At 41.4% G+C, this 12,349-nt stretch overlaps 1 protein-coding gene across 6 annotated transcripts in view; it reads left to right on the forward strand.

The window, feature by feature from the left end:
• Positions 1 to 12,349, forward strand: part of atp8a1 (ATPase phospholipid transporting 8A1) — an 80,597-nt gene that overhangs the window by 59,540 nt on the left and 8,708 nt on the right. For all 6 annotated transcript variants that reach the window (XM_037263064.1, XM_037263063.1, XM_037263066.1 and 3 more), the window contains 6 exons: positions 2,059 to 2,133; positions 3,428 to 3,550; positions 6,205 to 6,283; positions 7,373 to 7,434; positions 7,545 to 7,601; positions 8,284 to 8,391. In XM_037263064.1, coding sequence (XP_037118959.1) covers positions 2,059 to 2,133; positions 3,428 to 3,550; positions 6,205 to 6,283; positions 7,373 to 7,434; positions 7,545 to 7,601; positions 8,284 to 8,391 — 504 coding nt within the window. The remainder of the gene's footprint in view (positions 1 to 2,058; positions 2,134 to 3,427; positions 3,551 to 6,204; positions 6,284 to 7,372; positions 7,435 to 7,544; positions 7,602 to 8,283; positions 8,392 to 12,349) is intronic.

Genomic DNA, 12,349 nt, shown 5'->3' on the forward strand with positions numbered 1-12,349 from the left:
TGCTGAATATGCAAAGAGTCTTCTAATCGCCTGCATGGCTGTTTTTCAAGATGTGCACTGGAGGAGAGAGGCCAGCCACACCCCTCCGCTGAGTGGCCCTCAATGACGAGAAGAAAAGGGAATGAAAAATCCTGCCGGGTTCTTCCCCTTAATGAGCAAATCAATGCATCTGTCCCTCAAGAGAGACAGGCAGAGGGGACGTAGTGGGACCCTGAGGACCAGGCCAAAACACTCACATAAGAAGCAGTTACTGCTTGCTGTGAATGGAAGCCTTTTTTTAACTTGCACAACAATAAATAGGCTCTCGCCTCACATTGAGCAGAGCTGTAATTAATTCAGCAGTTTGACCTGCTTGCTAGTTTCTCCTCGTTACCATTGCTTCGGGCAGCCTGCCTGCCTGCCTGCCTCCTGGCTCTTGGGGGCTTCATGTACACATTTTATTTTCAGAATGAATGGTACAGCAATGTACTTTTTCCTTCTATAACAAGTCAAGGAAACAGTGAGCGCTAAAATAAATAAACTAGTTGACCTTTATTTGATTCAATTATATGTATGGCTTGGTTGTACATTATGGTTGAATATACAGTGCAGTGTGTAATATTCTTGTTGTACGTGTCAGTTCTACTCTAAACTAACCGAATGGACAAATTAACAGCATAACTACACAAATACTTTAAAGTTGAGGGGCAACAATAATTAATCGACAAATAATCTATAATTAATTTAATCAAAATCTATTTTGAGAATTGATTCATCATAGAGACTTTGTTTCACTTAAAATTGTTCAAATCCTCGGAAGTTGAAACTCTCAACAGTAAATATTTTCAGATGCCTGTAGTCCTCCACAGACAGACTAAATATTTTTGTTTTTAATAGAAATATGACATTTGCAAAGACATGCTTAATATTTGCTCACGTCTCAAACAAAACTACTATCTCAATCACAATCAATGTACGTATCTGCATTTTCTGCGCTATCAAGTTGAAATAATGTCTTGTTTTGAATTCAAGAATAGAAATGGACAATTTATCTTTTCCCTGTCATGGACTAATAAAAAAAAAATGGACAAATCAATTCATCATTAAAAATCACAACTGTACATCTACATTTAATACAGTTTAGACATGTATTTAAATAAGTTTAACTTTATTTGAGGCTTGTAGGAGAGGTAATAATCATATGCACAGATGGGTCTGGAATGTATCCCCCTTGACAGAGTTTCACTGTAACACTAACCCAAAACAAAATTCCCCCAACTCCTTGTGGTTGTATAGCTTGGCATATGTTTAGTGTGCATCTTATACGAGTGTGAAAACAGGGCCCCCGCATACAAAAGCAACAAGCTCATGGTAGGATGCACCTGATGGAAGGGAGGCTGTGGGCGTGGTCGTGAGGGGGCACACACATGCACATAAAACTGGTGCAGGTCTTTACGTGCACGCCTTTGAGCCTTAAAATTGGGGGTTGGGTCGCATGTATGCTCTTTCACAATTTAAAGGGAGGAGCCAGTGGCATATCACCAACGGGTGGGAGACGAGGGCGGGTAAGACCCTCAAATAGTCGCAGTTTGTGGCAGCTCATGCCTTCACAATGAAGTCCAATGAAGCGAGGAAGTGCTTGCTTAAGGCTGCAGCCCTGATGTTCCCCAGACAGCTTGATAATGATGTTGATGCATTTTACACATGTAAAATATATATTTTACACGTACATGAGGTACATCCTTTAAAAGGGTTATTTTTGCACTTGTGTGAGGGTTAAGTTGCTAAAATGTGACTTAAAACACAGACTGTATAGTTAATACATATTTTATGATGTAATACATTTTCATTTTATGGAAAAAATGTACAATAAAGTTTCTTTATTTAATAGTGTTCATGAACTTCTTCGCTGTAGTTGGTTTGCGTAATAATTAAGATCGAAATACTAGAAAAAAAAAAAAAAGGAAGGATAAATATTTTTGCACTGGAACTCTAATGATGTGAGCTGTGATGACATTTTGCTTTTTCGTCTTCTGCTCTTTCACTCATCTCGTGATTTTTTTTTTCTTCCTCCTGCAGATCTGGTTTGCATTTGTCAATGGCTTCTCGGGTCAGATTCTGTTTGAACGCTGGTGTATCGGCTTGTACAACGTGGTGAGTGTTGATAAATGTTTTAGTCTACAGACCTTAACACTGCCAAAAGAGCTGCAGTTGAAAGCATCTCTTCTTCGTGGGATTCTGTCACTAGCATCCTGAAAACTCTCCAGTGTTTTAGTGACTTTTTGTCAAAGCCCAACTTTCCCCTGTGGCCTAAACTATGCACTGAATGCGAAAGAACAACAGTTTGGCTTGCCCCTCGGAAGTGTTGTTAGCCTGCGCAGCTATGCTTGCGTGATATTAAAAATCAAAGGAAGGGGAATCCCGCAGGGCTCTGTCGTGGTGCCACTCCTAATGAAGTCATATTTCATATCTGTCACGACTTTGCTGAAGTAAAAATGTCCATCTGAAGTAGATCTTCTTGCAGCCCTGCCCCTCACGTTCATTTCCCAATAAACCACCTCCTTGGTCAGACTGCTGGGTGCAGCACAAATTCCTGTGGCTCCGTGGGAGTCTGTCGGAGGCACTGGTCTGAATCCACCCCTCAACGGAGATATACCCCCCAGAATAAGAAAGGAGCGCGGTGGAGCATGTCGTGCAGACCGATGCCTCTGCAGACTCCCACTCCTGATGGGCCCAATGGGAAGTCACACTAAGTGACCCACTCAAGCCGCCACCTCTAAACTCCTTCTCCACATCATCTCAGCATTACAACATTGCTAAATCATTGCACTTTTAGCCAGGCTGAAATACCTGCTAGTTCAAGGGATGACTTTTGCATGCGAGCAGATGTGAAGCATCCAAAGTGAGGAAACCTGAGAGGTTCTACAGCAATGTCACTTATCCTCAGTGGTTCAAAACAAATATAGTGGGCCAGAAAGAGGAAAGAATGAAGACAATTCCACTAGAAAGCTCAATAGGAATTTACTTTACGCTATGAAGATGCAGTAGTAGCAACGAGAAAGGTTCGAATATCATCCTTGTCTAAAAGCGTGCATTCTTAAAAGATTGTTACTTTATTCTTTTTATCCAAAACAAAGAACACAACTGAGATGAAAATGACCCAAACAACACACTTAGAGGGACCTATTTTCCATTGAATAATGAATACATTAAAAGGTGTATGTATTTAAAACTGACTAAAGGTAAAGTTACATGTTTTTCATCAATAAATACATTTATATATATATATATATATATATATATATATATATATATATATATATATATATATATATATATATATATATATATATATATATATATATATATGCATAATAGGTTTGTGTCTGCTGCAGTCCTGATATTTTGTTTTTCTTTTCCTGTCCACGTGTTTTAATTTGTTGTCCAGATCTTCACTGCCCTGCCTCCGCTCACTCTGGGAATATTTGAGCGCTCCTGTCGGAAAGAAAACATGCTGAAGTACCCAGAGCTGTACAAAACCTCCCAGAACGCAATGGGATTCAACACCAAGGTAAACTACTTTTGCACAAGTACGACTTGCTGTTTCACAAGCTGCAGGTTTGCCCTGGGCTGGTGTCCAGTCCTGTATGGTTAGCCAGGCGGAGTAGCGTTAGGGGGGATCAGGACAGGGTGGGGGCCCTCTTGTTAAGATAGCAATAAAGACGTCTCCTCTTTTAGCCACAGTGGGCTCCTGTAAGCTCCTCACAGGCGTGGTGACCTGGTTAGTGTGGCGTGGAGGTGAAATAAAGACCGATTGGCCATGGGGGTCACGGGCGGGCAAGGTCGGACGGGTGGTTGGGCCGGGGTGGGGGGGGAGAAAGAACCAGACGTATTTAAAGGATGTAGCACGATGCCGTTTGCCATGGAGAATTGTGCAATTTGTTGAAACGTGCAACCATTTGTTCAGGTTTGCACTCAGTTCTACAATCAATTGGTCAAAACGTATGCATGAAGCGGAACGTGATTTGTGTTTTGTAGTTTTCTCACAAAACATTTGGCGTATCAGGCTTTCGGATGAAATTTCAGAATAAACTTAAAATGTACGATAAACTTAATGGGTAAACTCAATATATTTAATTCATTTAGACTTTTTGTTCTGTTGACCTATTGATGATTGAGATCCAACCTGAAGGGCAACAACAAATGCCTCCTGCATGAGGTCACAATGCATCTGCTATATTAGATTACTAAGCAATGGCATGCTATTCCTTAGTACGTATGTCTAAGCCAATGAAATTTCTCTAGCCACTGCAGATCAAAACTGTTGGTCTATGTTTTGGGCCAATCTAGTCAAATAATCAATCTAATCAATTTTAATGATTGATTGATTAATCATCTACAGACCTTCTTAGGTTTGAATTCCCCTTAATTCTCAGCATTTCAACCTTTAAGCACTACATATTGTCCAATTTCTGTAGTCCTCAATGAAAACAGACTGGTTATATTTGTAAGCATCTGCTTTTACTTTGGAAATCCCAGTTGAACACTCTTTGGGGAGTGCCAGTTTGAAATAAAGTTATCTACTATGATTTTTTCTTGAGTCCAAAAAAAAACATTTTATAGATTGTGATTCAAAGCTGTTTGTCTTGGGGTGAGAGGAGGAAGTGAGTCAGGGTGGCAGAATGTGAAGGTGTCACCTTTTAACAACATATTCCTTACACTTAGGTCACCCACATAAACCTCTCTTTATGTGGCCAGGGTGTTTACAGCGCTGTGCCAGTTTGCCCCTCCTTTCCCACCTCGCCTGTTCAAGAGTCCACTCAATATTTGACTCAATATTAATTACCGGACTCTGAGTATTTTTTGTGTGTGTCATCAATTAGGAGAGCTACAAAGACAACATCTATGCAACACAGATCCTACTGTGATAAACAAATATGGGCATTCAATAATTTCATTAGCAGTCATCCTTTGCGGAGGGGCCTTGTGAGCAGGATAAGCATAATTGTGCTTGCTTGTAGGATGAAGGCTAATTTGGGCAGCATCTAACCAGCAAGAAGGGGTGTATTGCCTTCCGTGGACACAGCGAGATAGTGAGGCAATCCTCGGTGGGGTGGGAGGTTGGAGGGTGTGTCTGTGAGCGCAATTGGACTTTGGTAAGCTATAGGATAGGAAAGGTGAGAGGTCGGGCCACTGAGGCCAACATGCAGACGCAACGGCCTAGGATTCAGCCCAGTTCTATTTAAAGTGCTGCCATTCAAACCTGTGAAAATCCGCCAAAGGGTGACAACTTGTCCCGCATGAAGCTTTACAGACAGATTTGCTGAATCAGTCAAAAACTGTGTTTAAAATCCACTCACTGAAAAGAGGCCAGTACAATTTATTTTTGAAGTATCGGTGTTAATGTCTTTGTAACAACAACACGGACGTCCAAAGGCGGGCGTAGAATATATTTCACAGTAATTTCGCGCTACATTGCCCATTTGTGTTTTACTTGGCACCGGCTGTGTGGAATGTATATACAGAGCAAGTTGGTTTTAGGCTCGATGTGGAAGACTCATCCTATGTCTGCATATACCTTGAACGAACGAACGTGCGTGCGTGTGTGTTCAAGAGCAAACTCTGCTTACTTAAGGCTTAAGCTTACTTGACACCCAAAAATGCAGAGTCTTAATGAAATTAGGTTAAACTTATATCAGTCAATGAATCAGTCAGTAACAACTTGGAGCTAGGACACCTCACTGTGAATTGGCTTCACACTGGGTGCGAAGAAGTTACCACACACACACACACACACACACACACACACACACACACACACACAAATCTGAGATTTCAGAAGTGTTTATCAAACTTGCAGCCCTTAAAAATAAAGTAAGTGTTGTATAAAAAATAATTGGTTTAAAGACCACAGCCTACTCCTTTGCATGCCGCTTTTTCCTTCCAGAATACATTTTAGACTGCTTTCACTTCACTGCCCCCCACCCAGTCGCACCCACAGAGGATATACAACGTGTCTGTCAGCGGGGTGGCTATTGATAGTGGGGGCCCCGACAAAACCGCCACTTAGCCTAGCGCTGGGCTAGCACAAAGGGTCCAGGTCAGAGGTTGCCTGGTAGGCAGGAGTTCCCCGCACTCTTTTGTATCCCACCCTCTCTCTTTCTTTCTTGTTGGAATTTTCAACCATCTCCAACCCCCCTCTTTTTTCTTTTTTTTCATTTGCAGGTTTTCTGGGCTCATTGTCTGAACGGCCTCTTCCATTCCGTCATTCTCTTCTGGTTCCCTCTCAAAGCCTTCCAGCACGGTGAGCAGCTCCCGGAGATTCACGACGAGGAGCGAGTGCAGTCAGCGTCGCATACTTTGTCTTAATTAGCGCTTTCTGCATGCGTCCGCTGGCCAATTGCTAACATGTGTGCGCTGTCCTCCAGTCACAACGGGACACGCACTCCATATCGTTTTAGCACCACTTCTTCATTCCAATGCATTTCAATGAGGCTTTAGGGGATTGTTTTAGGGTCAAACGCAGTGGAATGCTCCAAAAGTAATACAATGTAGAGTTCAAACTCAGTTTTCTGCAAAATGTGCTTCAAAAGTCAAATGTCAGCAAATGTTGCCCGACTTCACGTTAAATGCAGATATTAATGTAAATAGAAAAACGCCTAAATCACACTGGACAGTGTAAAGTGTGACTATCGGGCAGCTTCAAATTGATAATTTAGTTTTCCCACATTCCATGAACACGCATGAAGACTCTCCTGTAAAATGTCTCTTGATGTGAATGTCAGTCAGAGCGCATTTCACGCTCAAACGAAGCTGGGATAGACTCCAACTCACCCTCCATACTGTGTTGACCGCCATATCACATGTTTTTAAGCAATCATGTTATTGTCCTGATATTTTATACTTACTCTAATACTCTCACGTAAGAAAAGAGAGAATCACCAATGCACTTTTCAGCCATTACTTGAAAGCCAGGGGAATAGTAAAACACAAAAGACAATAAACCCATTGTTGCAACAGCTGCTGTTGACCACAGCTCACACACAGACACTCGCTGGTGGTGAGTCAACAAGTCACTGTGTGTTTTTTAAAGAGCCTGAGTGTGTGGCAGTACTAAAAAGATTTTTTTTTTTTTTATTATTCTGTGTATTGTGTATTTTCACCTATCGCAGGTGGGTCTGGAAGGTATTCCCATGTCAAACGGTTAAAAATGTAAAAGCCAGGTGACCATTAACGTAGACATCGAAAAAAGCTGTCTGCTTGTAAAAATGTAAAAGCCAGTTGACCATTTATGGTAGGCATTAAAACCAAAATGTTATTGTACATGTATGACGGACTTCATTCACCATGTTGTCTAACCTCTTATCTGAAACTCCTTTCAATCCCCTCCCAGACACTGTGTTTGGCAACGGAAGAACTCCTGACTATCTCCTTTTAGGAAACATGGTTTACACAGTAAGTAAGCAACAATCAAGCAGACACACAAACATTTGACGAATCCACAAGGACATTTTGGGTGTCAAAGCATGTACATTCATGTTGTTGTCATATTTGTGTCCCCGCAGTTTGTGGTCATCACAGTTTGCCTTAAAGCGGGCCTGGAAACCTCATCCTGGACCATGGTAGATATGAGTAGTATGAAACTCTCTTCTGTAGTACTCGCAGACAACTTGTTCAACTGATATTTATGAATTAGAGATGTTACAAACAAAGTCACATCACAAATTGTCTGTTTGCAACTTCCGACTTTTTCTCATAAAATCAAGACTTTCTTTTCACCCTGTCATGATACTTTGTCACAGATATTTAGAATCATATTGGAAATGTTTCTTGTAAAACTATGTACATCTTACGCATAGCTAAAGCCTTTTCATAAGTCACAATCATTCAAGTTTATTAAGACTTTTCAAGAATTTTTCTTGCAGAATGCCAACTTGATAAAATTTGCAAAACTTGTGCTTTTTCCCCCCAGAAGGCAATTTTATTCACATAAAATTCTATTATTCTCGTACATTTAAACCTTTGTGCTTGTAATACAACAACTTTATGTTATATCCCTCCTAGGATTACATTATTCTCATAAAATATTATTTTTTGCATGCAGTACTTTATTCGTTCACAACATCACTTTTTTCCTGTAAAATTAGAACTGAATTACATTTGTTCTTTTTTCTCTGCATTCTAATACTCATTAATTAGTGTTTATAGTTTTCTCCCAGCATTCCAGTTGTATAAAGAGCATTACTAATTTAGCCACCGCAACATATCGAAATTTAATTCAATGCTGTACTTTGGTGATTGCAGTTCAGTCACATTGCCATCTGGGGCAGCATTTGCCTGTGGGTGGTGTTCTTCGTCATCTACTCGTCCCTGTGGCCCCTCATCCCTCTGGCCCCAGACATGTCGGGCGAGGTAAGCGTACGCGCCCACACACCTGCGTTACCTCACAATCGACTGTGCGGCAGACGCTCGCGAGCGCACCTTTGTAAGAAGAACCAGAGGCCGGGAGCATGTCAGAATCCGGCTTGTGTTGCATAATGACTTAATTGGGCCAATTAGGCGGCTGTTTGTGTTACGCCGGCCTCCCTCGTCGCTGAGTATCCGCAGGTGACGTTGTGACAGCGAGGCAGTCTGGTAGCAAAACAAATGGTGGCGAGGTGAGGCGAGTAGCGCTTGTGTCGCAGGAAACAGACGACCGTGAAACTGTTTGCCTTTTTTTTTTTTTTTTTGGAAACCATTTTCTTTCCGTGGCCTTTGCGTCTTCTGACTGCGGACCGTGTCGACAAGTGATGTTTTCCAGCACATTCTGAGTTCTCATCATCATAAAGTACCAAAATCCCGGCAGGAAGTTGCTCTACACGCACACATTCCTTTGGCGTGGGTTGTTTATGACAGGTGGTGCGTTCAATAAATTTCATATTATTTTCCTTGCATGTTTATATTTGACTTATGCCATGAATGGTAAAAAACACTTGAGAACTGGTAGATACTGCTGCGTTGGTTAGCTTGGAGTGGACCCATGCTCAGAAGTTAGCTCTTTTTCCTCGAAGTGTCTAATGATTGCCTTTCCCGAGAGAGTTTTGGTCTCGTGTTGAGTCTGACAGTCTTGAGCACGTGTGACACAATAGCCGCACACGCACACACTAGCATGTAGTTGTGTGTGTCCGTGTTGAGTTGACTCTATTTCTCCTTGCTCCATGCTTTCGTCCGTGCCCTGCGGTACTCCACTGAGCACCCTAATGTTGTCCTGGGACAAGCTGGTAACCTTACACAACAGATGACTCCTACTCCCTCCTTTCCTTTATGCGCCCCAACTCAGAGATGCCAGTGCATCATCAAAGAAGCGCACATTTTTCTTTCTTTGTATGAAATCCGAAACTGCATCACAGACAAGAACATCCTTAAGACCTGAAGCAGAAACACACCATTTTTCTCAAAGACCCTTGATGTCAAGTTCAATTCTGCCTTCACCTCTCTCTGCTCTTCCTGGACTACTTGCTGCGTCCGCATGTTTTTCCCCTTTTTGTCTAGCACTGCCATGGGCGAAAACAGCCCCCGGGCACCAGAACTTTTCATTTGCCATGTGTTGTGATGGTAACACATTCATCAATGTCAGTCGGAATATATTTGCTCTTGACAGGACAGGTGCAGAATCCATCCATCACAATAACACGCACGCACACACTCACACATTCTTCAAATGTCACACATTGATAAAAAACGATACACTTGAGAATAGAATTTGTGTAGAAACTGTATGCGAATGCTGAAATTTGATGCTCAATTGATTTACTGTGTCGTAAATTGAATTATGAAATGTAGAAAGTGGGACATAAAGTGATTTGAAGCTGTCAAATGTTGGAGGAGGTGGTATACAGTACTGTATATGTAAAATATGTCTTGCGTTGGAGATTTTATGCAAAAACTGGAACATTGGAGAAAATCATGGATGGTGACGGACATGTCCTGAATTAGCTGATCAGATTCAAGTTGGTTTTAATTGTTTGATAAATGTTACTGGACATTATAAATATTTAAAATATCTCTTAATTTGTTGCAAAAATGTGGAACGGTAGGAATTGTGGGAATTTATGGCAAATAGTAGCCTAAATGTTCTATTTGGATGATTGAATGTTTGTAGCATGCAGTGGTGCTGATGTCTGATCAGTGCATGTTACTTTCTCGCTATAAGATCCAATCAAACTTTACGAGATAATCACTTTTTGTCAAAATTCCAAAAGTGCATTGCAATTGAAATGCTCTCAAGGGCCTTGTTGTTGCGAGTATGTTTTCAGGGGTGTGTGAAACAAACACATTTCCTGTTCTAGTATTGACTGCTGTCCAAGACTTAGTCTCTCTATGTGATGTTTTTCCACATGTGTGCTTCAGTGGCTGCTGCATCGTTACAGATTCCGCTCAGCCGCTCGACTGGACATTGAATAACAGACTGCAATGTACAGTTTGAGGGACAAAACCATCCTCGGTCTTGCCCAAACATTGCAAATCACATTGCTGACTTTTACGTGTTGAAGGTTTGTGTGTGCACATGTGCGTGCGTGCGTGCGTGCGTGCGCGCGTGCGTGTGTGTTGGTTAAAACATGCAGAGAGGATGGACGAGTTGAGCAAGAAGGTCTCTGTTTGCTTTCCCTGCTGGAGCGCTTTTGTGGCATTATTGGCAGATTTGTCTGCACCGATGTTGTTTTAGGGGCTGGCCCGTGTTGAAGTGGCTGTCAGTGCCGTATTAAATAAGGAGCAGGAACTTTGTTTTGACTGTTTTTTTTCATGTCACTATTATTTGCTGTCCATACGTCATCGCAGGCGTTGAGTTGAATGGTGCGGAAGCCATTGAAGTCTGCTTGAGCCATTATGAGTGCGAAAGTCCCCAACGTTACATTTCGGTTTCACGTATAGCAGATTTGACAGAGCACCATTAGAGAGAAAAAGAATAAGAACACATTTAAAAATGAAAGAACTTTCCTAATGCCACATCTGCTGTACTTGCTTGCATTTTCTTTGAGCACTTCAGCTTCCTGCCACGTTTGTACAAAACGCATGATGATGAAAATTGACCGATACTACACTTACCTCTTCACCAGCTTGACATATGCCTCCGGGGTAGCAGCCCTGTCATCTTTCCTTCTGGCGAGCAGCAAATTACGAGCTGAGCCAGCACGCTCCGGTGTAGAAGCCAGTGCCCTGAATAAGGAGAAGTAATGAATGGTTTAATCAAGTATCACTTTTGTTGTCCTTTTGATGACTGCTTCTATTCTCATGAAAGAGTCTTACTTCCTTTAACCCACTTGATTTTCAACCAGTTGAGCACTCCTTTTCCAAATTTTCCTTAGATGTGAACATGAGTGTGATGGTTAATTGTCTGGTGACCTGTCCAGTTACTGTATGCATACTGTATGCAACCACTGATGAGAACGAATAGTGTATAAAATGGATGAATGGAAGAAGTGAACGGTGTTCTTGCATTTGTCTGTGCAAGGTTCAAATTGGACCCTTAGGTGGCATCAAGTCTTAATCTTCCTTCTGATCATAAGCCTTTTCGGTGCTCCCAACTTTTTGGCAACAGCTTGGGCAAGAATGTTTTCTCCAAACACTCCAGACCAGTCAGTTCATCTATTGGTTTGTCCTGAAAGTACAGCCCTGCTTCTGTCCCACAGGACCCCTTTCGAGGGCCGCCCCTGTTATGAGGCATCACTCAGGCTTGCTGAATAGCAATGTTTCTTGTTGCTTTGTTTGCATTCTTTTAAGATTCATTTCAGTAAACTTGTCATGTGGTGTCTATTCATTCTCTCGGACTCTAACCTATAAAATATGGTACTGTGTATATTACCATAATGTCGACATATAATGCCATTTTTAAATGTTTTTTTGAGAACTGTCATTAATCATTAAAAGTGTAGTCATTGTTAATTAAAAGAAAACATCCAATAAAAAGGCATAGATAATGTGCTCATGGGAAACATGAAAACTTTAGGTGACCCCAAACTTTTAAACGGCTGTATATACAGTACACAAATAAATGAGAACAAACGCAACTAAAAAGAAAGCCTTTTTGGAAATTGTTGGATGGAGACACCCCCCCCCCCACACACACACACACATAGAAAATAGACTAAAAATGAACCTTCAACCCACTTTGGCCGCCCCTTAGTTTGGTATTACCTGATTTAATCGAATTATTTATTTTTCAAGCTTTTCATAGTCTGACTTGAAACGCTAAGTATCAACTCCTGATTTATTTTTCAAAAAACTCACCGGACAGCTTAAACGGCATCATTAAAGTTTGACAAAGACTGGATGAACGTGAAGATAATTAAAGTAACTTACAAGAAAAACAGGCAAAATTTCCACCCGTTTG

The sequence above is a fragment of the Syngnathus acus genome, chromosome 10 (assembly GCF_901709675.1).
Source record: "Syngnathus acus chromosome 10, fSynAcu1.2, whole genome shotgun sequence".
Classification (NCBI taxonomy): Eukaryota; Metazoa; Chordata; class Actinopteri; order Syngnathiformes; family Syngnathidae; genus Syngnathus; species Syngnathus acus.